The sequence below is a fragment of the Salmo salar genome, chromosome ssa11, assembly GCF_905237065.1.
Source record: "Salmo salar chromosome ssa11, Ssal_v3.1, whole genome shotgun sequence".
NCBI lineage: Eukaryota > Metazoa > Chordata > Actinopteri > Salmoniformes > Salmonidae > Salmo > Salmo salar.
Window position 1 is genome coordinate 90630566 of NC_059452.1, and position 23809 is coordinate 90654374.

General features: G+C 47.2%; 1 protein-coding gene across 14 annotated transcripts in view; it reads left to right on the forward strand.

Annotated features, from left to right (window-relative positions):
- The window catches only part of LOC106563451 (signal-induced proliferation-associated protein 1), a 44349-nt gene extending 21586 nt beyond the window's left edge, over positions 1–22763 (forward strand). For 2 of the 14 annotated variants that reach the window (XM_014129046.2, XM_014129047.2), the window contains exons 2-16: positions 397–1998; positions 2124–2248; positions 2432–2620; positions 4087–4261; positions 4886–4989; positions 6171–6328; positions 6658–7267; positions 9271–9545; positions 12370–12774; positions 12972–13098; positions 13204–13336; positions 14461–14559; positions 14752–14842; positions 17636–17714; positions 21865–22763. In XM_014129046.2, the coding sequence (XP_013984521.1) occupies positions 873–1998; positions 2124–2248; positions 2432–2620; positions 4087–4261; positions 4886–4989; positions 6171–6328; positions 6658–7267; positions 9271–9545; positions 12370–12774; positions 12972–13098; positions 13204–13336; positions 14461–14559; positions 14752–14842; positions 17636–17714; positions 21865–22119 (3951 nt within the window). In that variant the 5' untranslated portion in view covers positions 397–872 and the 3' untranslated portion in view covers positions 22120–22763. Of the gene's footprint in view, positions 1–396; positions 1999–2123; positions 2249–2431; positions 2621–4086; positions 4262–4885; positions 4990–6170; positions 6329–6657; positions 7268–9270; positions 9546–12369; positions 12775–12971; positions 13099–13203; positions 13337–14460; positions 14560–14751; positions 14843–16750; positions 16790–17635; positions 17715–20698 lie in introns of all 14 variants that reach the window. The other 12 variants (XR_006757679.1, XR_006757680.1, XR_006757681.1 and 9 more) reach the window with 12 other exon arrangements.
- The last annotated feature ends 1046 nt before the right edge of the window (positions 22764–23809 follow it).

The window sequence follows — 23809 nt, forward strand, 5'->3', positions numbered from 1 at the left end:
AGGACAGGAAGGCCCCCTCCTCCAGCCCACAGTGTTGTATTGATTGTCTGTAGGGTGGATGTGGTGGGCCATATGACTTGCTTGGCAGCTATTTTTGGAAAGGGAAAAAATTATAATGCAAGTATTCAGAGGTGAAACGCTACTGAACAATACAACACACGTCAGAGCTTCTGGTTTTCCTATTTACGTTTCTACACTTCATTGTTGAAAATAAATGCATTTGAATTTCATGGTAATATTTTGGCCAAAGGGGCTAAAACACTGGTCTACGGTTTGCTTTGCAACTGTTGAATGAAATCTGAGGTGTCAGGAAGGATAATAGCAGTGTCAAGCCAAGATGGGTGTCTGCGGTCAAACCATACTTAAAAATGACCGTTGCTTTGTCTCTGTGTACAGGTGTCCAGTGGAAGAGACCAAAGAGAAGCAAGCAGGTGCTGAGGGGTGGGAGCTGATGGATGACAGATCAGAGAGGCCAACACACACGCGAATCCTCCCCAACCCAGAGGACAGAGAGCTGGACCAAACCAGCTGGACCAAACCACAACTGGACCAAACCACAACTGGACCAAACCACGACTGGACCAAACCACGACTGGACCAAACCACGACTGGACCAAACCACGACTGGACCACACCACAACTGAGGCACAGCAGTATAGTAGTCATCTGCAAAGCCACAGCTGGAGGATGTCCTAAAGGAACTTGGAATGGGTGTATGTTTTCCAGACCTAAAACATATCATTGTATCTGATACAATAGTCATCTAATAGTCCTTTGCATTTTGTTATTGAATGTGGAGGAAGACCACGTGTAGTACCTTTACTCATCAGACACAGTGAGGAGAGATACTTGGAGTCAGAGTCTGAGGCACCATGCAGTCTGACGACCTCTTCCTACGCAAGTTTTGCCGGCAGAGGCCACGACCCCCTCTGACAACGGTCAACTTTGACTCTAAGCGGGAGGGTGGGGTAAGGGCGCGGGTGGTGGCAGGGGAGTGGCCCCCGAGGAGGGATGGAACAGATGGGGAGAGTCTTACTACTCCGAGCTGTGTGGGTCTGAACCTGAGGTCAGTGGGCCGAGGACACATCATGCAGAGAAGCAACAGTGATGTGACGCTGGGAGACCTGGACTCCTCTGGTAAGGCGGGAGGGAAGGCCACACGGGCGGTGGGGGAGAAGGCAGGTGCCGGGGCCCAGGAGGACTCAGGGGTGGTGCTGCACAGGGAGTATGGCAGCCTCTCCTCACTGGAGAGACAGATAGGTCTGTCAGGAACCCAGGAGCCGAGTGCAGAGGACCAAGGCATTCTGAGCCCTAACGCCCTCCGCTTCAAAGACCCCTTTCTGCTGCTGGGCCTGCAGGGAACCCCCCCAGAGCCAGACGGCTTCTTCAGGGCTCTGTCCACCCCCGCAGGAGACACTCCAAAACCAGCCAAGCCCCCAAAGCCTGAGGGGCTGAGCAAGAAGGCCAAGCCCTCTCCTCCACAGATCCCCCAACCAGGTCCTTATGACAACCTGGGGGGAGGAGCCTGGGTCAGGAATTTTGCCCACTATGATGTCCAGAGCATTTTGTTTGACCTCACAGAGGCGGCCAGCAACCGAGACAGCATCGGCCGCAAAAAGAACATCACCTCAGGGGCATCGGCTGCCTCGACGATGCGTCCCCTCACCCAGGCCACGCCCTCCTCGCCCTCGCAGGGCGGGGGCGGTGTTGGGGGGACTGTGGAGGACCCCTCCCTGGACGAGGGAGATGGCAACGACAACGAGCTGCTGCTCAGCTGCCCCCACTTCCGTAACGAGATGGGGGGTGAGGAGCGGGCGGGCCTGGGGCATACGCAGGGCAGAGGGGGTCTGTGGCTGAGCCTGAGGAACCCCAACGATGCTGTCTCAGTACTGGAGGAACCCAGAGAGAGCCACGTCCAACAGCAGGGCAAGAGCAACTACTTCATAGAACACGCAGACCTGGGAGCCCACTACTACCGCAAATACTTCTACATGAAAGGTGAGTGCTGCGTAGGTGTGTGTGAGAGAGGTTGTTTGCTTTTCTTGAATTAATAGTGTTAGTCAACAACAGTGTTATAAGGAAACCTGTTATAGATGTGTAAAAATACTCTTTCCACTCCTCAGATCATCAGAACTTCTTTGGCATGGATGACCGCCTTGGTCCAGTGGCCATCAGCTTCCGTAGAGAGGAGAAGGAGGGGTCTAGTGGAGCTCAGTATAACTACAGGATCATCTTCAGAACCACTGAGGTCAGTCTACACCGCAGACTCGTGGTCAAAAATAGTAGACAGTATTGACAGACTTACAGGTCCTTTTATGAAAACATACTGGCATTCACTCATTCACAAACCCAGACTGACACATTATGGCATTACGAAAACACTCATCCATTTCAGTCACTCACACCCCTCTTGCCTTTCTCTTCCTCCCAGCTGAAGACTCTGCGAGGCTCCATCCTGGAGGAGTCCGTGCCCTCAGCGGCCCGCCACACCACCCCCCGAGGCCTGTCTCCTAAGAGGCTCCTGGAGTTCATCATCCCGGAGCTCAACCTCCACTGCCTGCGCCTGGCCTCCACCTCACCCAAGGTCCGAGACACCCTGCTCAAGCTGGACGAACAAGGGGTGAGTAGGTCCCACCCACGGTGCTGCCTCTTACACTGCCACAACCATACTGCCAGGGGCATAGAAATGGAATATATAGATAGATTATTAGAATCAATAGAAATGGGCCACCCAAATGGCGCAGCGGTCTAAGGCACTGCATCGCTAGAGGCGTTACAACAGACCCGGGTTAATTTCCCGGGCTGTGCCACAACCGTCCGTGGCCAGGAGTCCCATAGGATGGCGCACAATTGGCCCAGTGTCATCTGGGTTAGGGGAGGGTGGGGCTTCACTTGGCTCATCGCGCTCTAGCGACTCCTTATGGTGGGATGGGTGCCTGCGGGCTGACTCCGGTCCCCAGTTGAACGGTGTTTCCTCCGACACATTGGTGCGGCTGGCTTCCGGGTTAAGCTGGAGGGTGTTAAGGAGCGTGGTTAGGCGGGCATGTTTACGGAGGACGCATGACTCCACCTTCGCCTCTCCCGAGCCAGATGGGGAGTTGCAGCAATGAGATAAGATTGAAAAAATTGGGAAAGGTGGATACCTAGTCAGTTGTACATCTGAATGCATTCAACTGGAATTTGTCCTCTGCATTTAACCCAACCCCTCTGAATCAGAGAGGTGCAGGGGGCTGACTGCAGGTAGCATAGTGGTTAGCGTGTTGGGCCAGTCTCCGAGCTGACAAGGTCAAACATCTGTTGTTCTGCCCCTGAGCAAGGCAGTTAACCTGCTGTTCCCGGGGCGCTGAAGAGGTGGATGTGGATTAAGGCTCTGATTCAGAGGGGTTGGGTTAAATGCAGAGGACAAATTCCAGTTGAATGCATTCAGATGTACAACTGACTAGGTATTCCCTTTTTTTATTTCCATAATCGACATCCACGTCTTTGGCGCCCGGAGAACACTGGGTTAACTGTCTTGCTCAGTGGCAGAACGACAGATCCTTACCTTGTCAGCTCAGGGATTCGATCCAGCAACCTTTCGGTTACTGGCCCAACGCTCTAACCACTAGGCTATTGGGGAGAAAAAGTGGGTAAAAAAAATTATAAATTGGATATATATATTTAATAGAAATAGATAAGGACATTGCAATTTCAATTCATGGTCTATTATTTGTCATTCAGAGATTCATCCTAAACATACTGGAGGAAATGTTCATGGTTAGTAACGCTAACTGTGCTGGGTTGACCACTCAGTGTTCTGTCTCTCTGCATGGCCTGGCCAATAAAAGGTCAGATCCATCAGGATCAGTGGAGGCTGCTGAGGGGAGGACAGCTCATAATGGCTGGAATGGAGTGAACCACATGGAAACCAGGTGTTTGATACCACTCCATTTACTCCTCCCGTCAGCAGCCTCCACTGCTCAGGATACTCTGTTAGATGTAAACCTCCTATGGTTTGATGAACAGGTAAGATTTAATGACACATACTTTCTCCTTTCTTCTCTCTCTCTCTCTCTCTCTCTCTCTCTCTCTCTCTCTCTCTCTCAGCTGAACTTCCAGAGGAAGGTGGGGGTGATGTACTGCCGTGCAGGCCAGAGCTCTGAGGAGGACATGTATAACAACGAGAGCTCGGGGCCGGCCTTCGAGGAGTTCCTGGATCTGCTGGGGGAGCGGGTGAATCTGAAAGGCTGGGAGAAGTACCGAGCTCAGTTGGACACCAAGAGTGAGCACTGCACATACAGATCTGCTATCTTAATTTGATCACTGGTGTTGCAGGGAATTTTCCTGCGCAGCAGGAATGCACACTTGTAGTGTATTCAAGGTTTAAAAAGGCTTCTAAAGTTTGTAATTTTGTCATTTCCACTTAAAAATGTTGGACTTGATTTGCCCTAGCAAATATTTTTTCATTAATTATAATCCACATAATAATTCACATTTCATGTTTCTGCAGGATTAATTTTCCTGCTGTGAGAAACTGGTCAAATTAAGATAGTACACTTGTACAGTCATTATTACACTATCAAGACATTGTCTATAGGCTGGATCTAGCTCACCCTGTCTGGAGACACACACTATCTAGAGGGCATTATTTGCCAGGGAACGCATAAGATTAACACTATCTAACACTGTTTAATCGTAGCCGTATTGGGGGAGGTAGTATAGTCTCTGTGTTTGTCCTCTATCTTAATACTGTCCATCACTGTGTAATCTCAGCACCCTAGAGTCAGAACCACAGTGTACTGACAGTTTAGTCTGTGTTTACACTATCTGGAGACTGTCTCTCACTCTGTTAACTACTAGGCTGAGAGCAACGTGTGTAAACCTTTCTCTGTGTGTGTGTGTACAGCGGACTCCACGGGGACCCAGTCCCTCTACACACACTACCAGGACTATGAGGTGATGTTCCATGTGTCCACCATGCTGCCCTACACGGCCAACAACACACAACAGGTAACAATACACACTGCTTTACAGGACACCAAGGAAACCCAGTCAACTAAGGGGCTCGCAAGTGGCACAGTGGTCTAAGGCACTGCATCGCAGTGCTAGAGGTGTCACTACAGACCCTGGTTTGATTCCAGGCTGTATCACAACCGGCCGTGATTGGGAGTCCCATAGGGCGGTGCACAGTTGGCCCAGCGTCATCCTAGTTACGGTTTGGCCGGGGTAGACTGTCATTGTAAATAAGAATTTGTTCTTAACTGACTTGCCTAGTTAAATAAATAAACGATCAGCTATAGCAATGATGGTGTGATAACATAGTATTTAGAAGGTACTTTTGAAATCTGAAGGCTCGCGCACATCACACCGACCGGATGTGAATCTAGCGTTTGTTTGCTAATCGTTCAGCGCGCTGTGTTTTAGGGACCACCGCTGTAGACATCTGACTACCGATGTTTTTCTCGAGATTCTACATGTGGGGTCACAAATGACTTTCAGAGATACTAAGTACTCTTAGCCAGCAAACACAATGGGTGTGTTTGAGCCTTAATGCTATCAGAAGCAGAGGTCCTGATCTGTTATTCAAGCACGGTTAGGTCTTTTTATGTTGAAGAGAAGAATCAACTTTCACAAGCAGCATTCCTGTAGTAAATCACAATTAACAAAATTATCTTCTTGATTCTGTGTTTATGTTATGGTTATTCTTTGGTGGTAAAAGCTACACATTTCCCCATAGTACTATGTTCAAATGAAGGCTTTCACGCTTGAGTAATGTCGCACAACAAGCATGACAGACAAATTCTTTGTTCTTCTGCGTTTCCAACACCCACTCTAAAAGCATGCTGTGTCTGCCTATAGCTACTGATATACTGCCTCTCTGTCTGTTTGGCTGGCAGTCAGGCTGGGGAGCCTCTCGCATGTCAGCTCTTCTGGTGGAGGGATCTGGAAACATGACACCATGCAAATAACTAACTGCACATGATCATTAGTGGATCAAATAACCAAAACAAAACAGCTTCCCCACTCTCTTGACTACCTCGCTAACCCTATCTCTCTCTCCCTCTCTTTCTCTCTGTCCCTCTATCTCTCTCTTCCTCTCTCTCGGTCCCTCTCTATCTCTCTCTCCCCCTCTCTCCCTTTCCCTCTACCTTTTCCCTCTCCCTGCTACACCCCCCCCCTCTGTTTGGTAGTTGCTGAGAAAGAGGCACATTGGGAATGACATAGTGACCATAGTGTTCCAGGAGCCAGGGGCACTGCCCTTCACTCCTAAGGCCATCCGCTCCCATTTCCAACACGTCTTCATCATCGTCCAGGTGGAACAGTCCTGCTCTGACCACACCTACTACAGGTGAGAAAAGAACCTTGTTTCCTCCTCTACCACTGTACCTGGCTGCTCCACAACTGCCTCAGTTTATTTTCTTCAGCATTATCAATCAGAGATTACAGGTGTAACAGCTGTGTAACAACATGTTCACCGTTATCATATTGTACCTACCAGGGAATCAAAACTATGACTGTTTAGCAAGACAATGATTATGAGGCTGGATGCATTTTTCTATGAGGTTTATACCCTGACACTCTCTCTCTCTCCTTCCCCCTCTGCTGTTGTTGTTGACTATCCTTTTCCACCTCTTCTCTCTCTCTCCCTCTCTCTCTCCCTCCCTCCCTCCATCTCAGGGTGGCGGTGACACGCTCCAAAGACATCCCGTTATTTGGGCCTCTGTTCCCTAAGGGTGCTCGATTCCCTCGTTCCCCTGCCTTCAGAGACTTCCTGCTGGCCAAGGCGGTGAACGCTGAGAACGCTGCAGAGAAGGCGGAGAAGTTCCGCTCCATGGCCACGCGGACACGACAGGAGTACCTGAAGGACCTGGCAGAGAACTACGTAACCACCACGCCAATCGACTCCTCCACCAAGTTCCCCCTACTGTCCCTGGGGAGCAAACGCAAAGACAAACTGAAGGGGGCCAAGGGGGCAGAGCTGCACAGTGCTGGGGCGTTGGTCTGGGCTGTGATGGCCACCAGTGGGAATGAGGGGGAGACAGGAGGACACAAGCTGCCCTGTCTACTGGGGGTCTCAGCTGAATCAGTGGTGCTGATCGAGAGATACACACGGAGGGTGGTGTTCAACTGCTGCTGCCGCGATGTGATTGGCTGGAAGGCGGTGATAGACAGCAGGGCCATAGGCGGGCCTTGCCTGGATATCTTCTATGAGAGGGGGGAGGCTGTGTCAATCAGTGTGATGGACAGCCAGGCGGAGGAGATACGGGAGATGGTGCAGAGACTGGAGGTGGGAAGTCTTTCAAACACCGCTGCTCATATACTATTAAGTTAGTGAATCATTGTTTCTGTTCTGATGATACATTACTGGATACTCACTGTGTCCTGTTTCTGTTCTGATGATACATTACTGGATACTCACTGTGTCCTGTTTCTGTTCTGATGATACATTACTGGATACTCACTGTGTCCTGTTTCTGTTCTGATGATACATTACTGGATACTCACTGTGTCCTGTTTCTGTTCTGATGATACATTACTGGATACTCACTGTGTCCTGTTTCTGTTCTGATGATACATTACTGGATACTCACTGTGTCCTGTTTCTGTTCTGATGATACATTACTGGATACTCACTGTGTCCTGTTTCTGTTCTGATGATACATTACTGGATACTCACTGTGTCCTGTTTCTGTTCTGATGATACATTACTGGATACTCACTGTGTCCTGTTTCTGTTCTGATGATACATTACTGGATACTCACTGTGTCCTGTTTCTGTTCTGATGATACATTACTGGATACTCACTGTGTCCTGTTTCTGTTCTGATGATACATTACTGGATACTCACTGTGTCCTGTTTCTGTTCTGATGATACATTACTGGATACTCACTGTGTCCTGTTTCTGTTCTGATGATACATTACTGGATACTCACTGTGTCCTGTTTCTGTTCTGATGATACATTACTGGATACTCACTGTGTCCTGTTTCTGTTCTGATGATACATTACTGGATACTCACTGTGTCCTGTTTCTGTTCTGATGATACATTACTGGATACTCACTGTGTCCTGTTTCTGTTCTGATGATACATTACTGGATACTCACTGTGTCCTGTTTCTGTTCTGATGATACATTACTGGATACTCACTGTGTCCTGTTTCTGTTCTGATGATACATTACTGGATACTCACTGTGTCCTGTTTCTGTTCTGATGATACATTACTGGGTACTCACTGTGTCCTGTTTCTGTTCTGATGATACATTACTGGATACTCACTGTGTCCTGTTTCTGTTCTGATGATACATTACTGGATACTCACTGTGTCCTGTTTCTGTTCTGATGATACATTACTGGGTACTCACTGTGTCCTGTTTCTGTTCTGATGATACATTACTGGATACTCACTGTGTCCTGTTTCTGTTCTGATGATACATTACTGGATACTCACTGTGTCCTGTTTCTGTTCTGATGATACATTACTGGATACTCACTGTGTCCTGTTTCTGTTCTGATGATACATTACTGGATACTCACTGTGTCCTGTTTCTGTTCTGATGATACATTACTGGATACTCACTGTGTCCTGTTTCTGTTCTGATGATACATTACTGGATACTCACTGTGTCCTGTTTCTGTTCTGATGATACATTACTGGATACTCACTGTGTCCTGTTTCTGTTCTGATGATACATTACTGGGTACTCACTGTGTCCTGTTTCTGTTCTGATGATACATTACTGGATACTCACTGTGTCCTGTTTCTGTTCTGATGATACATTACTGGATACTCACTGTGTCCTGTTTCTGTTCTGATGATACATTACCGGGTACTCACTGTGTCCTGTTTCTGTTCTGATGATACATTACTGGATACTCACTGTGTCCTGTTTCTGTTCTGATGATACATTACTGGATACTCACTGTGTCCTGTTTCTGTTCTGATGATACATTACTGGATACTCACTGTGTCCTGTTTCTGTTCTGATGATACATTACTGGATACTCACTGTGTCCTGTTTCTGTTCTGATGATACATTACTGGATACTCACTGTGTCCTGTTTCTGTTCTGATGATACATTACTGGATACTCACTGTGTCCTGTTTCTGTTCTGATGATACATTACTGGATACTCACTGTGTCCTGTTTCTGTTCTGATGATACATTACTGGATACTCACTGTGTCCTGTTTCTGTTCTGATGATACATTACTGGATACTCACTGTGTCCTGTTTCTGTTCTGATGATACATTACTGGATACTCACTGTGTCCTGTTTCTGTGTCCAGTTGGTGACGCGGGGGTGCGAGGCACGGGAGGTGACCCCCCTGCGTGATGGGGTGGGCCAGCCAGGCTTCCTGATGAGCGAGGAGGGCTTTGTGACGGATCTGCAGCGGTTCGGCTATGCGGAGAGCGGGGGTCTGCAGCTGGGGGCGCGGGTGGTGCGTCTGTGTGGCCACGTTCTGGTGCACCTAGGACCAGAGGAGAGAACCAGACTGCTTCGCACCGCCCACAAGATCCACATCACCGTCATCCCTCCAGATGAGAACGGCAAGCCCCGCAGGTCAGAGAGGGGGGAGAAGGGGGGTCATGGGTAGTGAGAGATGGATGGGGATACATGACAGTGGGGAGGGGAGGGTAACATGGCGAGAATCAAGGGGAGAGAAGGCTGGGGGAGAGGCAGATATGGAGAGAAGGATGGGGTCAGGGTTCAAGGAAGTTTGGTAGGTGAAGACTAATGTTGATAAGGAGTTAAAGGGGGAGGGAGGGAGGGAGGGAGGGAGGAGGGAGGGAGGGAGGGAGGGAGGGAGGGAGGGAGCAGATGAATTCAGGAGGTCAGGGACACACCATTCCAGGGTCATAGCTCACTCTGTTGGTTAACCACCAGCTGGTTAACAACCAATCAATGTCTCTAATGGCCTCTAATGATAGTGACCCAGGTAGTGTTAGCAAAGACCTCTACATTCTTCTAATGTCAGCCACATGGACAGTGGTACAGTGTTACTGCAGCCTGGTAAAGGAGGAACTACTCAGACAGAGGAAAGGCAACACTAAACAGGATATTAACAGGGCTCGCCATGTACACGTCAAACTGGCTGGTGGAGATATCTACAGAGAGAGAGAACCCCTCATTAGTAGATATGGTTCTGACAGTCGTGTTTAACTGGCTGGTGGAGATATCTACAGAGAGAGAGAACCCCTCATTAGTAGATATGGTTTTGACAGTCGTGTTTAACTGGCTGGTGGAGATATCTACAGAGAGAGAGAACCCCTCATTAGTAGATATGGTTTTGACAGTCGTGTTTAACTGGCTGGTGGAGATATCTACAGAGAGAGAGAACCCCTCATTAGTAGATATGGTTTTGACAGTCGTGTTTAACTGGCTGGTGGAGATATCTACAGAGAGAGAGAACCCCTCATTAGTAGATATGGTTCTGACAGTCGTGTTTAACTGGCTGGTGGAGATATCTACAGAGAGAGAGAACCCCTCATTAGTAGATATGGTTCTGACAGTCGTGTTTAACTGGCTGGTGGAGATATCTACAGAGAGAGAGAACCCCTCATTAGTAGATATGGTTCTGACAGTCGTGTTTAACTGGCTGGTGGAGATATCTACAGAGAGAGAGAACCCCTCATTAGTAGATATGGTTCTGACAGTCGTGTTTAACTGGCTGGTGGAGATATCTACAGAGAGAGAGAACCCCTCATTAGTAGATATGGTTTTGACAGTCGTGTTTAACTGGCTGGTGGAGATATCTACAGAGAGAGAGAACCCCTCATTAGTAGATATGGTTCTGACAGTCGTGTTTAACTGGCTGGTGGAGATATCTACAGAGAGAGAGAACCCCTCATTAGTAGATATGGTTCTGACAGTCGTGTTTAACTGGCTGGTGGAGATATCTACAGAGAGAGAGAACCCCTCATTAGTAGATATGGTTCTGACAGTCGTGTTTAACTGGCTGGTGGAGATATCTACAGAGAGAGAGAACCCCTCATTAGTAGATATGGTTCTGACAGTCGTGTTTAACTGGCTGGTGGAGATATCTACAGAGAGAGAGAACCCCTCATTAGTAGATATGGTTCTGACAGTCGTGTTTAACTGGCTGGTGGAGATATCTACAGAGAGAGAGAACCCCTCATTAGTAGATATGGTTCTGACAGTCGTGTTTAACTGGCTGGTGGAGATATCTACAGAGAGAGAGAACCCCTCATTAGTAGATATGGTTCTGACAGTCGTGTTTAACTGGCTGGTGGAGATATCTACAGAGAGAGAGAACCCCTCATTAGTAGATATGGTTCTGACAGTCGTGTTTAACTGGCTGGTGGAGATATCTACAGAGAGAGAGAACCCCTCATTAGTAGATATGGTTCTGACAGTCGTGTTTAACTGGCTGGTGGAGATATCTACAGAGAGAGAGAACCCCTCATTAGTAGATATGGTTCTGACAGTCGTGTTTAACTGGCTGGTGGAGATATCTACAGAGAGAGAGAACCCCTCATTAGTAGATATGGTTCTGACAGTCGTGTTTAACTGGCTGGTGGAGATATCTACAGAGAGAGAGAACCCCTCATTAGTAGATATGGTTTTGACAGTCGTGTTTAACTGGCTGGTGGAGATATCTACAGAGAGAGAGAACCCCTCATTAGTAGATATGGTTCTGACAGTCGTGTTTAACTGGCTGGTGGAGATATCTACAGAGAGAGAGAACCCCTCATTAGTAGATATGGTTCTGACAGTCGTGTTTAACTGGCTGGTGGAGATATCTACAGAGAGAGAGAACCCCTCATTAGTAGATATGGTTCTGACAGTCGTGTTTAACTGGCTGGTGGAGATATCTACAGAGAGAGAGAACCCCTCATTAGTAGATATGGTTCTGACAGTCGTGTTTAACTGGCTGGTGGAGATATCTACAGAGAGAGAGAACCCCTCATTAGTAGATATGGTTCTGACAGTCGTGTTTAACTGGCTGGTGGAGATATCTACAGAGAGAGAGAACCCCTCATTAGTAGATATGGTTCTGACAGTCGTGTTTAACTGGCTGGTGGAGATATCTACAGAGAGAGAGAACCCCTCATTAGTAGATATGGTTTTGACAGTCGTGTTTAAGAACAACCCCAAAAGTGTGGCCGCTGGCAGAATGTTGTTACATCTTATAATAGGGAATAACACCTCTTAGATTTCAAAGAGATGCCATGTTTTTTCATAGGTAAATATATGTTTTTGTTGTTGTGCAAAATCCTCAGATGTACTGCTCTAGAATACTGTATCATTCATGAATAAACAGAGTGTATTAAAAGGGATGCATATTTGTATGTAATATTTATTCAGTAATACCATCTTGTTAGAGAAACCTTTCTTGCTCTTCTGCTGTCTCTAATGGCTCCAGGAGTTTCTCAGAGTTATACCAGAAAGCCATCCAGGATGCAGAGCGTAAGCCTGGGGAGGGCCAGTCTGGAGAGGCCTGGGTGCTGGACGAGAGGGAGGAGGAGGAAGAGGAGGAGATGGAGGAAGAGGAGCGGGAACAGGGAGAGGGGAAGGAGGCGGAAACGATGGAGGGACCAGCAGAGGGAGGAGAGGCTGAGGACAGGCTGTCAGAGACTGGACTGGGTGAGGAGGACCAGGGGGACCAGGGGGACCAGGGCTCCCTCCTCTCCCCACCCAGCCTGCCTCTGTTACGGGCCACCTCCCTGCAGGACCACCCACTCAACCAGACCGTGGAGATCACCCCCTCCCAGCTAACACGCAGCTACTCCCTAGAGAGGCACCCGTCCTGCCGAGACATATGTGACAGGTATGTGACCTCCACCCTCAGCCCCATCATAAACCTCAGGATATTTATTCCTCAGAGGATTCTCTGACCAGATCTCAGCTATCCGGAAGATGACTAGATTAACTAGTTTGCCCTCCAGATTGGATTGGTAAATCATTAGTGTAAACAGTGGATTTATAATCTGTGTATGTCTCAATCTTTGTGTCTCTCTGTGACAGGCATTTGTATGACAACGTGGGTGTGAAGTTGAAACATCACATCTATGAGAACCCAGGGGAGCTGAGAGATGCCACGCCGGACCTCATCCTGGCTGTCAAACCCAAGATGCCCCTGGATGAGGAACAGGTACAGAGTCACACAGGGATGGAGACAAATGACAATCTGGATAATAATCTGATGAAGGTCCTCACCCCCTAGTCTGACTGCTTCTATCTCTCTCTTTCCCTCTAGTTTGTGGGGGCTGAGTTGGGTGAGGAGAGGCCATCAGCGAGTGACCCCTCCCTGTCCTCCACCCGGTTGTCATGTCTGAACAGAGCGGAGAGAAACTCCCGAGCTCTGAGCCTACACAACTCCATCACCAAGAGTGGGTGTTCCACCACACCACTCACTCCTGCATAACATCCCAATTCCTCTCCAATGTCCTTACACACCTCATTACCATCACCACATCCTCAAATATCAGCTACCCCTAGGTAGACGTCCTAGTTTTAGGTGAGGATGGTGATGATGTGTGTTATGAATCCTATTTCCCATGTATTTCTCCTGTTTATTAAACAGCACTTTATCACTGGCATGCATAAACAATAGCGTCTATTAGCAACTGCTCAGCGATGTTGATCACCCTCCTGATGATGGCAAACAGACAGTTGTTCCACTGCCACAACAGCTTGAGAGTGAGAGCAGTAAAACAAAAGAAAGCTGACTGTAAAGAGAGAGAGGAGTAGCTATGATAAGAGAAGGACTATGCAGGCCGTCTGAAACAAAATGCCTCTGTGCAGACCCTGTACCAGCTGATGAGGCCAGGCCAAACGGTGCTGAAACGGAACAATTACAACTGTTTAAAAATGCTCAAATCCCTTTTTAGCCCCCAGACCCTTTCTCCCCTAAACCCCTCTCCTCATTATCCTCCTTTAGCTCTGCCTTCCATCCCCTTTGTCCCTCTTCTTTCATCTAGGCTGCCCCCTATCCCCATAACCCAATATGCCCCCGCCCCTCTACCACCCCCTACCAGCTACACACCAAAGGAGGGCCAGATGGGGGGTGGGCTTTAGGCTGCCTCAAATCAAGGATCCCTTTTGGACCATCTGCTCTCTCTCTTTCTCTGCCGTGAGGCTATGAGACTCATCACAGTGTTTCTGTAAGAGCTCACACACTCATCCTCTCAGCAGATACTTCAGCTTTCTTGGAGGAGATTGTCTCTGTTTCCCTCCCCACACTCCAGAAGGCCGTCACACACAGAGATTGAAAGAACCCACTTCTCGCTCTCACACTGCAGCTAGTCGGGCAGCGCCACCGAGGCAGCAAAGCATTGTGGTAGCACCCCCTGGTGGTGGCTCTTTGTCCTTGTTGAACCACAGAAGGAATTTGCCTGCTCATAAATCCCACAATTCTGTTGTGTTGTCATGCTGTATTGTCATGGTCTGCTGCTCACCTTGTTGATATGCCTTTGTTATGAAAGCCCATTGAAGTTCTGTTTCTCTCTTCCAGTCCTGTCGGAGACCACAGATTCCTCAGAGGAGGAGTGGCAGTCTATAGCTGACCTAGCCACAGCATGCCGCAGCATCCTAGAAGCCTTGTCACGTGAAGGTAAGAAGACATCTATCTGCATGGGATGACAACACATTATGTTATTTTACTAAATGCATCTACAGCTGTCATATTTGATACATTACCAGAGGGAATGTTGAAAACCAAATACTTTATTTTCTATGGAGTGTATATGGCTGGCTGTGTATGACTGGCTCTGTGTGGTTGGGCTCAGTGACTAACATGGGTAAGTGATGTGTCATATTTCACAACGTAAAGCAGGAGATGGGACCCAAGGAGCAGACTCCCTGACAGATGGCAAGCTAAAGGACATGAAGGACAGGTGGGTTTGGGTCTCTAGCTATACATGGCAGGTAGCCTAGTGGTTAAAGCGTTGGGCCAGTAACCGAAAGGTTGCTGGATTGACTCCCCGAGCTGACAAGGTATAAATCTGTCTTTTACCCCTGAACAAGGCAGTTAACCCACTGTTCCCCGGTGGGCTGTCAATGTGAATAAGAATTTGTTCTTAACTGAATTGCTTAGTAAAATAAAGGTTAAATATCAAATGAAAAAGAAATACATGCACACACTGAGATTGGATCACTGTAGACCTCTATGCATGTGAACTCCAAATGGTGTCTGACTCATTGTCCTCTGTCCTTTGTGTGGATCTTCCTGTGGGAGGTTGTAAATCAGAGATGGACTTTTGAACAGTGTGCATATTTCAGCCTCTCTGTTGCTCATCATGATACTGGCTCTTTGGCATATTGCCTGTCCTTAGATCTCCCCTCATCATCTCTCACACTCTCTTTCTTTAACTCTCCAACTCTCTCTCTCTCCTGCTGTTATGTATTCTCATTCTTTCTCTCGGATTAATAATAATTTGGTGGTTGCTTATATTTGTCCTGTTTCATTGGACATGTATTTTTGTGCATATCCCAACTCCCCCTGAGACCCCCCTCGGAGAGTGGGGTTACGGCCAGTACCTCAGCCTCCTCTCTGTTTGACTCAGTGTGATGGCATGTTCCTCTTCCACCCCATTCCCCCCTTTATTGTGTCTCCCATTCTGACTCAAAGTCTCTCTTGCTCACACACGTACATCTATTTTACTCACTGTCTTTTCACACAAACACCTAACAGAGAGGATACAGGCAGGGCCGGGCCCCAGGCATAAGCTGTCTCCCTACGGTGCCCGACCACCTCTCAGAAAATCTACATATATACACTACCGTTCAAAAGTAACTTTCTTCTGAAACTCGTCAGTCTGTTCTTGTTCTGAGAAATGAAGGCTATTCCATGCGAGAAATTGCCAAGAAACTGAAGATCTCGTACAACGCTGTGTACTACTCCCTTCACAGAACAGCGCACACTGTCTAACCAGAATCGAAGAGGAGTGAGAGAAAATTCTTTGTTCCTGGCCATTTTGGGCCTGTAATCAAACCCACAAACGCTGATGCTCCAGATACTCAACTAGTCTAAAGAAGGACAGTTTTATTGCTTCTTTAATCAGAAGAACAGTTTTCAGCTGTGCTAACATAATTGCAAAAGAGGGCCTCCCGGGTGGCGCAGTGGTCTAAGGCACTGCAGTGCTAGCTGTGCCACCAGAGATTCTGGGTTTGAGTCCAGGCTCAGGTGGCCGTGACTGGGAGGCCCATGCACAATTGGCCAAGCGTCATCCGGGTTAGGGAGGGTTTGGCCGGCAGGGATATCCTTGTCTCATTGTGCACTAGCAACTCCTGAGGTGGGCTGGGTGCAGTGCATGCTGACCAGGTTGCCAGGTGTATGGTGTTTCCTCTGTCACATTGGTGTGGCTGGCTTCTGGGTTGGATGGGCATTGTGTCAAGAAGCAGCTTGGCTTGGCTGGGCTGGGCTGGGCTGGGCTGGGCTGGGCTGGGCTGGGTTGGGTTGGGTTGTGTTTTGAAGGATGCATGGCTCTCAACCTTTGCCTTTCGCGAGTCCGTACAGGAGTTGCAGCAATGAGACAAGACTGTAACTACTCCCAATTGGATACCACAAAAAAGGGTTAAAGAAAAAAACTATTGCAAAAGTTTTTTTTAATGATCAGCCTTTTAAAATGATAAACTTGGATTAGCTAACACAACGTGCCATTGGAACACAGGAGTGTAGATATTCCATTAATAATCAGCTGTTTCCAGCTACAATAGTCATTTACAACATTAACAGTGTCTACACTGTATTTCTGATCAATTCGATGTTATTTTAATGGACAACAAATGTGCTTTTCTTTCAGAAACAAGGACATTTCTAAGTGACCCCAAACTTTTGAACGGTAGTGTATATTTTTTTGGAACTCAATCTGTTGAGAGTTAGAACAGTTGAATACATCAAGTGCTTTTTCGAAATTTAGTTGACCCTCAGAAGTTTTTATCTTGTCATGTCAGTTACTAACATTTACTCAATTAGCCCATGTCAGCTAACAATTTTTTTGATTGGTCAATTAGTCTAGCCGGGGCCTCCCGAGTGGTGCAGTGGTCTAAGGCATTGCATCGCAGTGCTAGAGGCATCACTACAGACCTGGGTTCGATCCCAGGTTGTGTCGCAGCCGTCCGCGACCGGGAGACCCGTGAGGCGGCGCACAATTGGACCAGCATTGTCCGGGTTAGGGGAGGGTTTGGCCAGCCGGGATGTCCTTGTCCGGGGATGTCCGGGCCGGACGCATACACACTGACTTTGGTCGCCAGGTGTACGGTGTTTCCTCCGACACATTGGTGTGGCTGGCTTCCGGGTTAAGCGAGCAGTGTGTTAAGAAGCAGGGTCGTGTTTCGGAGGACGCATGGCTCTTGACCTTTGCCTCTCTCAAGTCCGTACGGGAGTTGCAGCGATGGGACAAGACTGTAACTACCAATTGGATACCATGAAATTGGGGATAAAAAGGGGTAAACATTTTTTTACTAAATAAAAAATTATCTAGCCGGCTATGTAAACTTGTAGGAATCGTGGTTGAATTATCAACAGAGCCACTAAAATGTTTTGCCTGCGAGGTGGTGTGGCCCCACAACAAAAGTTTGCTCAAGGCCCCCAAAAGGCTAGGGCCGACCCTGGACACAGGAAACATACAGACAGCACCAAACTATGTGCATTATACTGAGTGTGTGTCTCTGTCCCGTTTCGCCAGTGACTCACCGGGCCACCTGGAGGAGAAGGTGTCCCAGCTGGAGGACATGCTGAAGAGGCTGCAGGATGACCTGCAAAAGGTACTCCCCATTCAGATGGCCAACCACAGCCCCTCCCTAGACCCCCCTCACAGCATCCTGCCCACACAGTGACCCCACGACCCCCCCATCCCGTCCACTTACCCCCCACCCTACCTTGTACCCCACCCACCCTCCCTTCTCCTCACCCAACCCCCTGATTCCTACTGCAGGCAGGCAGGCAGGCAGGCAGGCAGGCAGGCAGGCAGGCAGGCAGGCAGGCAGGCAGGCAGGCAGGCAGGCAGGCAGACAGACAGACAGACAGACAGACAGACAGACAGACAGACAGACAGACAGAATGTAGAAGTAGGGTGGGCCAAGCAAAAGAAACCTGTCTTGTCATTGGGCAGGGTGAACAGAGGAGATGAGAAGATTGGCTGGAGGGACTTTGGGCAACCATGCTCACTCTCTCAACACTAAGTGACCAATGGTAGTAGAGGCAAGTACAGCATGAGATTTTTCCTCTGTTGTTGCGTTGAAAACAAAATAACAATTGGAAATGGAACTACTAAAAACAGAGTACATTAACCCAATAACCAAAAACCACCTGTGGGGTCCTTTATGGATGTGAAAGATGTAAGCAGAGTTCCTCCTCGCAACCCTGAAGGTCTGACAGGCTGTCAGTCATCCCTGTGTGCAGCCTCAGGACCTCAGCACCATTTCTCCATTCACAGGCTCTTCTCTGGGAAACATGGGGACTTGGGCATGGATGACTTTTGAAGCCTTCAGAACTACTGAATGACTAGCTGTTCTTGTAGTGTTGGTTACACAATGTAGAGCATCTGGAGAGGAAAGGAAGACTGAAGCAAATTGGAAAAAGGGTGAGAAAGAGTGAAAGAAGGAGAGAGAAATGAAGAGGGTTTGGAAGCCTCCCAAGCATCCTTAAACACATTTGGGTGAGACATGATTCCTTTGTTACAGTAACGAGGGTGTTTCATCTCTGAGGTCAAATGAAACCCTATGGTATGCAGTGTGCTATATCCCCTCCAACGTAGTCCTTTTCACCACTCAAATATCAAAGAGACGCCACACTGCCAGTGTTTAAAACTTCCATCCAACTAAGTGAATTACATTCTAAGGATTTTAGTGCAAATGCTATTCGCTCAACTTCTTGAAACATGTGAGACATAAAGCACACATAAGAATCAAACTCTGCAGATATTATGGTCACAATCCTGTGGCTATAACACCAACATAACCAAAGTCTTACCCTCTGTTTTCGTAACTCCCTACTCTTCCTCTGAACACTCACCATTAACACAGTGTTATCATCAGTCTAGACAACACACAGACATTAACAGTCAGGGACAATGAACCAAGAAGGAAGACGACCTAACAGGGACATGCCACATCAGATGATCCATTTTCTCTGTTGTTTACCTTCTGCCCTGGTAGAATGAGTGAGCATGGTTGGTAATGGGCTGTCCCAGTCCCATAGTATGTCCAGCAGAAACAAGTAGGAATTAGCTAAGACCGTTGGAATTGTGTTACCTCAGAGTAGCTGGTTAGGTTCCATTCAGAAGTGTGATGTGAAACATGGACTACTTTTGGTTAGTCTTTGGTTTCTGTCTGACTGCCAACACGGCAGGGTTTACCGTACCTGAGCTAGTATAGTATGGCCCAATGAACAATCACCTGATGTGGTGATGATCATTTGTTACTTTGCTTTCTGTTGGACTCTCATCTTTACATTTATTCATTTTCCAATTCTGAAGCTAAGTACTTGTTATTTCAGGTGTATTGACTTGCTCCAGGGCACAGTTGCACTATGGTCCACTAGGGAGTTGAACCAGCAAAGCCATACAGTACTGCTGCTACCAAAGAGAATTTCTATTGACCCAGATTGGTGATAACTGGTCTCATCTATCATGAATTGTTATTGTCAACTATCCGTAACCCGTCCCTTCCTCATCCCACGACTCACTGACATCACATCACATCACATCACACCAGACAGACAGACAGACAGACAGACAGACAGACAGACAGACAGACAGACAGACAGACAGACAGACAGACAGACAGACAGATAGACAGGAGTCCGTCTGGATAGAACCCTTTCTCTATGTAGATAGTAATACAAATCAACACCATTACATAAGGCAAAGGTGCGGGAGAGGCAATATAATTAAGCAATAAGGCACGAGGGGGTGTGGTAAATGGTCAATATACCACGGCATAGGGCTGTTCTTATGCATGACGCAGTTCCTGGATACACCCCTTGGCAGTGGTATATTGGCCATAAACCACAAATTCCTGAGGTGCCTTATTGCTTAATTATTGCTTAATTATATTATATTATATATACGTTTACCAACGTAATTAGAGGAGTAAAAATACATGTTTCGTCATACCCGTGTCAGTTTAAGGTTTAGTGTTAAAGCAATAATGCTGTTGGTAACACTGGTTGTGCTGGTAGTGGCCCCTGTCTTTCTGTGTACCCTAAGCCTCCGATTTCCTGTCTCTGTCACAACTCTTGATACAGTTTATGGCATAGCAAACAGGAAGCATTTACTATGGCAAAGCACCACTCTAAAAATGGCAATAGCTGATTTTAAACAGAATTCCAAGTAGTGAGAGATTAGGGTGACCCCTGCTGTTTGGTTGATGAGGAATGCAAGACATTTTGGAGCTTGGGTCTTTATGGAAATCTCACTTGTATAACAATCAGCTACATTGGAAATAAAATGTTATGGCAATTCCTCTGCTCTCGTTTAATGAGAGATTGATTTATGAATTGGTTGTTTGGTCTGGAACAAGTGGTTGCCATAGTAAATCTGTCTAAACATTTCCTCCATACTCCACTTCTCCCTATGGAGTGCTTTTATAGAAGGAAATTGGTTTGTATTTGCGTGTGTGAGTGCGTGCGTGTATCTGCTGTGTGTGTGTGTGTACTTCTCTAGTACCCTGTCTTGCTTGCACTGCTACCACAAGGCATGTAGGTGTATGTTTGTGAACCCGTCTGTCTGCGCGTGCCTGCTGTCCAGCCCAGTCCAAGCCAGCCCTCACCCACCTCCACCCACACCCAGATCCCTCTCACCCCTCCATCCATCCCAGCCATGGTGGTCTGACAGACGGGTGTTGTTGTGTGCCGCTCCCTGGCAGGAGAAGGAGGACAAGGCGGTGCTGCAGGCCGAGGTGCAGAGCCTCAGGCAGAATAACCAGCGGCTGCAGGAGGAATCCCAGAGTACCGTGGCCCGCCTCATCAAAGTCACCGAGCTGCTGTGCAATGTCAACAAGCCCTGCTAGCTCTGTCACAGTACACACTATGTGTACAGACACACAAACACACACACAATATCACACACACACACAAGATCACACACAAACAAACACACACACAAACAAATGCAGACAAACAAGATCATAAACACATGCTGGACACACCACATTCAATATTGTATACAAACACCCATGCACAATACATCAACATACTCTTACTGTTGCTCACTGTATATTAATACAGACACACACACACACATGCACAATACTCTGCATTCTGTAGAATGACATTTGAACTCTGGACCAGCCCATGAGTGTCGAACCAACTGAAAAACAACCCTGAGTCATTTCTCACCATCTGATGGTCTTCTCAATAGCTTGACCAGTTGTGCCGCATATCCAGGGTTGCTCTTTACCCAATAGTGTGTTTCTTTGTACCGTGAGTGTGTGCGTGCGTGCATCACCATGGTTATTTTATCTTGCTTCACATACTTGACAAGTTGGGCAGAATAGCAATTGCTTAAAGCTACCCAGTTGATTTAGATGAAGAGACACATGCAGCATGTTTGATGGCTGTTGATTTCTATTGACCCCAAGTGTGTGTACAGTATGTAAACAGTAGTCTCTCTCCTCTCTGCTCAACCCTCTCCATGATATGCAACGTCTCGGACTGAGAACAAACAGCGCAGCTGTGCACCATTAGAGTAGAGGGCCTTGGAGCTACATAGGGAAAATGACATGCATGCAGGCAGCCTGCTTGAAAAGACGGACTGATGCATACTGACCCTGCCTCTCTCTGCCAACCTGCTCACAGAATGGTTAGTTCATTGTGTAGAGACACTATTCTCTCCCCTCCATACCGCCTCAGCTTCATTTGAAGGGTTGTGGACACGAGTCGGCCAGTAACAGAGTATTTCACATCTGCTTTCAGGGAATGAGATGCAATTTAGTTATAAGGGAATTGACTCACCGAATGGACTCAGAGAGCTGGTGGTGTTCCGTGCAAGTAGTTGAGACGGATATGGAAGTGGATAATACCTTGGATGAGGATGAAACAATGGAACTTTATCCCTTAAAGACTGGCTGTAGAAGCTACACTGTAGAAAGTACGCCTCCTGCTGGACTGAGCCATGCGCTGCCGCACGGCAGCTCTCCTTTCAAAGAAACAAACATTGTAGAGATTTAATGTAAACTGAACAGGATTCCTCTAGTGAACACAGCCATCTGTGTTCAATTATATTTTGTGTTTGTTTGTTTGCTGGCTACAATGATAATTCAGTGTATTTGAAATTCATTCCGAAAGGTTCTAGAGTGGTTGACTGTGGGTGAGGGATTCCCTCATTTCATCTTTCTGTGTGTGTACCTACTGTATGTGTTTCTGCGTTGTTTTTGCACTTTTAGCATAACCTATATGGGCATGGGACAGGGCACTATTTAACTTCCTGCCCAGGTTTATGCCTTGCTTGAAAAATGAAAGTGGATTTGATCTCACCCCACCTCATCTTCAGGTCCACTGCTGATGATGCCAATAACAATATGAGATCAGAGGAGGACGGGAATATTCCTCCTCCAAGACTGTTCTGCCAAAAGATGCCAGGGCAGATCTCCTACACCCCACTCAGACCACTGGACCCAGCTGTGACACACCCAAAGTAACTAGACTTCAAATTTGGAAGGGATGCCAAACAATCGTCAATCACACTGTCTCAATGCTACTTTTTAAAGACCTACCCTTTTACTTCCTCTTGTGATTTTATTTTAGAGTTACTGTGATTGCCCGGTACCAGCAGATTACCATATATTCGAATTAAATAAAACATCTGAACTTTATCTATATGTGAAGATGACATGTACAGCTGAAGTGTTCAATGTTACTTAGCGCATTCGGTTGTGTATGCCGTCCATTGCAGGATGGTTTAATATGCAGACCAGTGTAAATGTGGCCAAACAGGCTGTTTGATCCATGCTGTTTGAAATGGTGTTGAGAAGTGGAAGAATATCTGATGTTTTACTGTGTTCTTCTGTATAGTTCTTTAGATTCTAGGAGGTTGTTGAAGCATGATACTGCACCAGGCAACTTCCTAGCTCCCCTCTGTGTGTGTGTGTGTGTGTGTGTGTGTGTGTGTGTGTGTGTGTGTGTGTGTGTGTGTGTGTGTGTGTGTGTGTGTGTGTGTGTGTGTGTGTGTGTGTGTGTGTGTGTGTGTGTGTGTGTGTGTGTATAAAAATGTAATAACTTATTAATCTTGCAAATGTGGAATTCCTTGTTGGATGTTTTAATACAAGGGGGGGAGGGAGGAAGCAAATACATGTGCTATAAAGTTCAACTGGAATGGTGTGGGTTGGTTTTAAGGAATCCTCTTTTTTTGGTAGAAATTCAAACACAAAAAGACAGCAGGAAATATATTTCTGCAATGTTCTAGTATTTCTTGGGGAAATAATATTGGTTATCATTATCATATTACTATTGAGCTATTAATTCAGAGCTCCTACGTTCACATTCAATAAGGTCTCTAATGCCACTAGGTACATGTTAAAGAGTGACTCTCAGACTGTCCACAGAGGACTGGACAGACAACATGGTCAGACTGGTTCATGTGAAGGCTTCTCTCTCAGACATTCTGCCTACCTGAAAGTGTAATGAACGGTAACTCAGCTTGGTGTCTTCATTTCAGTTCTTCATGGTAGCAGACAGTGACAGGTTGTCCTGTACCCTCCAGAATGACAGGTGTGTCTGCCACATGACAGACGCAGATGTAAGGTTGGTTGGTATGGGGTCTCTCCAGGGTCCGCTCTGCAGCCCTAATTACATTTAAAAGAAGACCTACAATAAGATGGGGTTAGGGACCCCAGGAAAGTGTCAAATGGGTTATATGAAG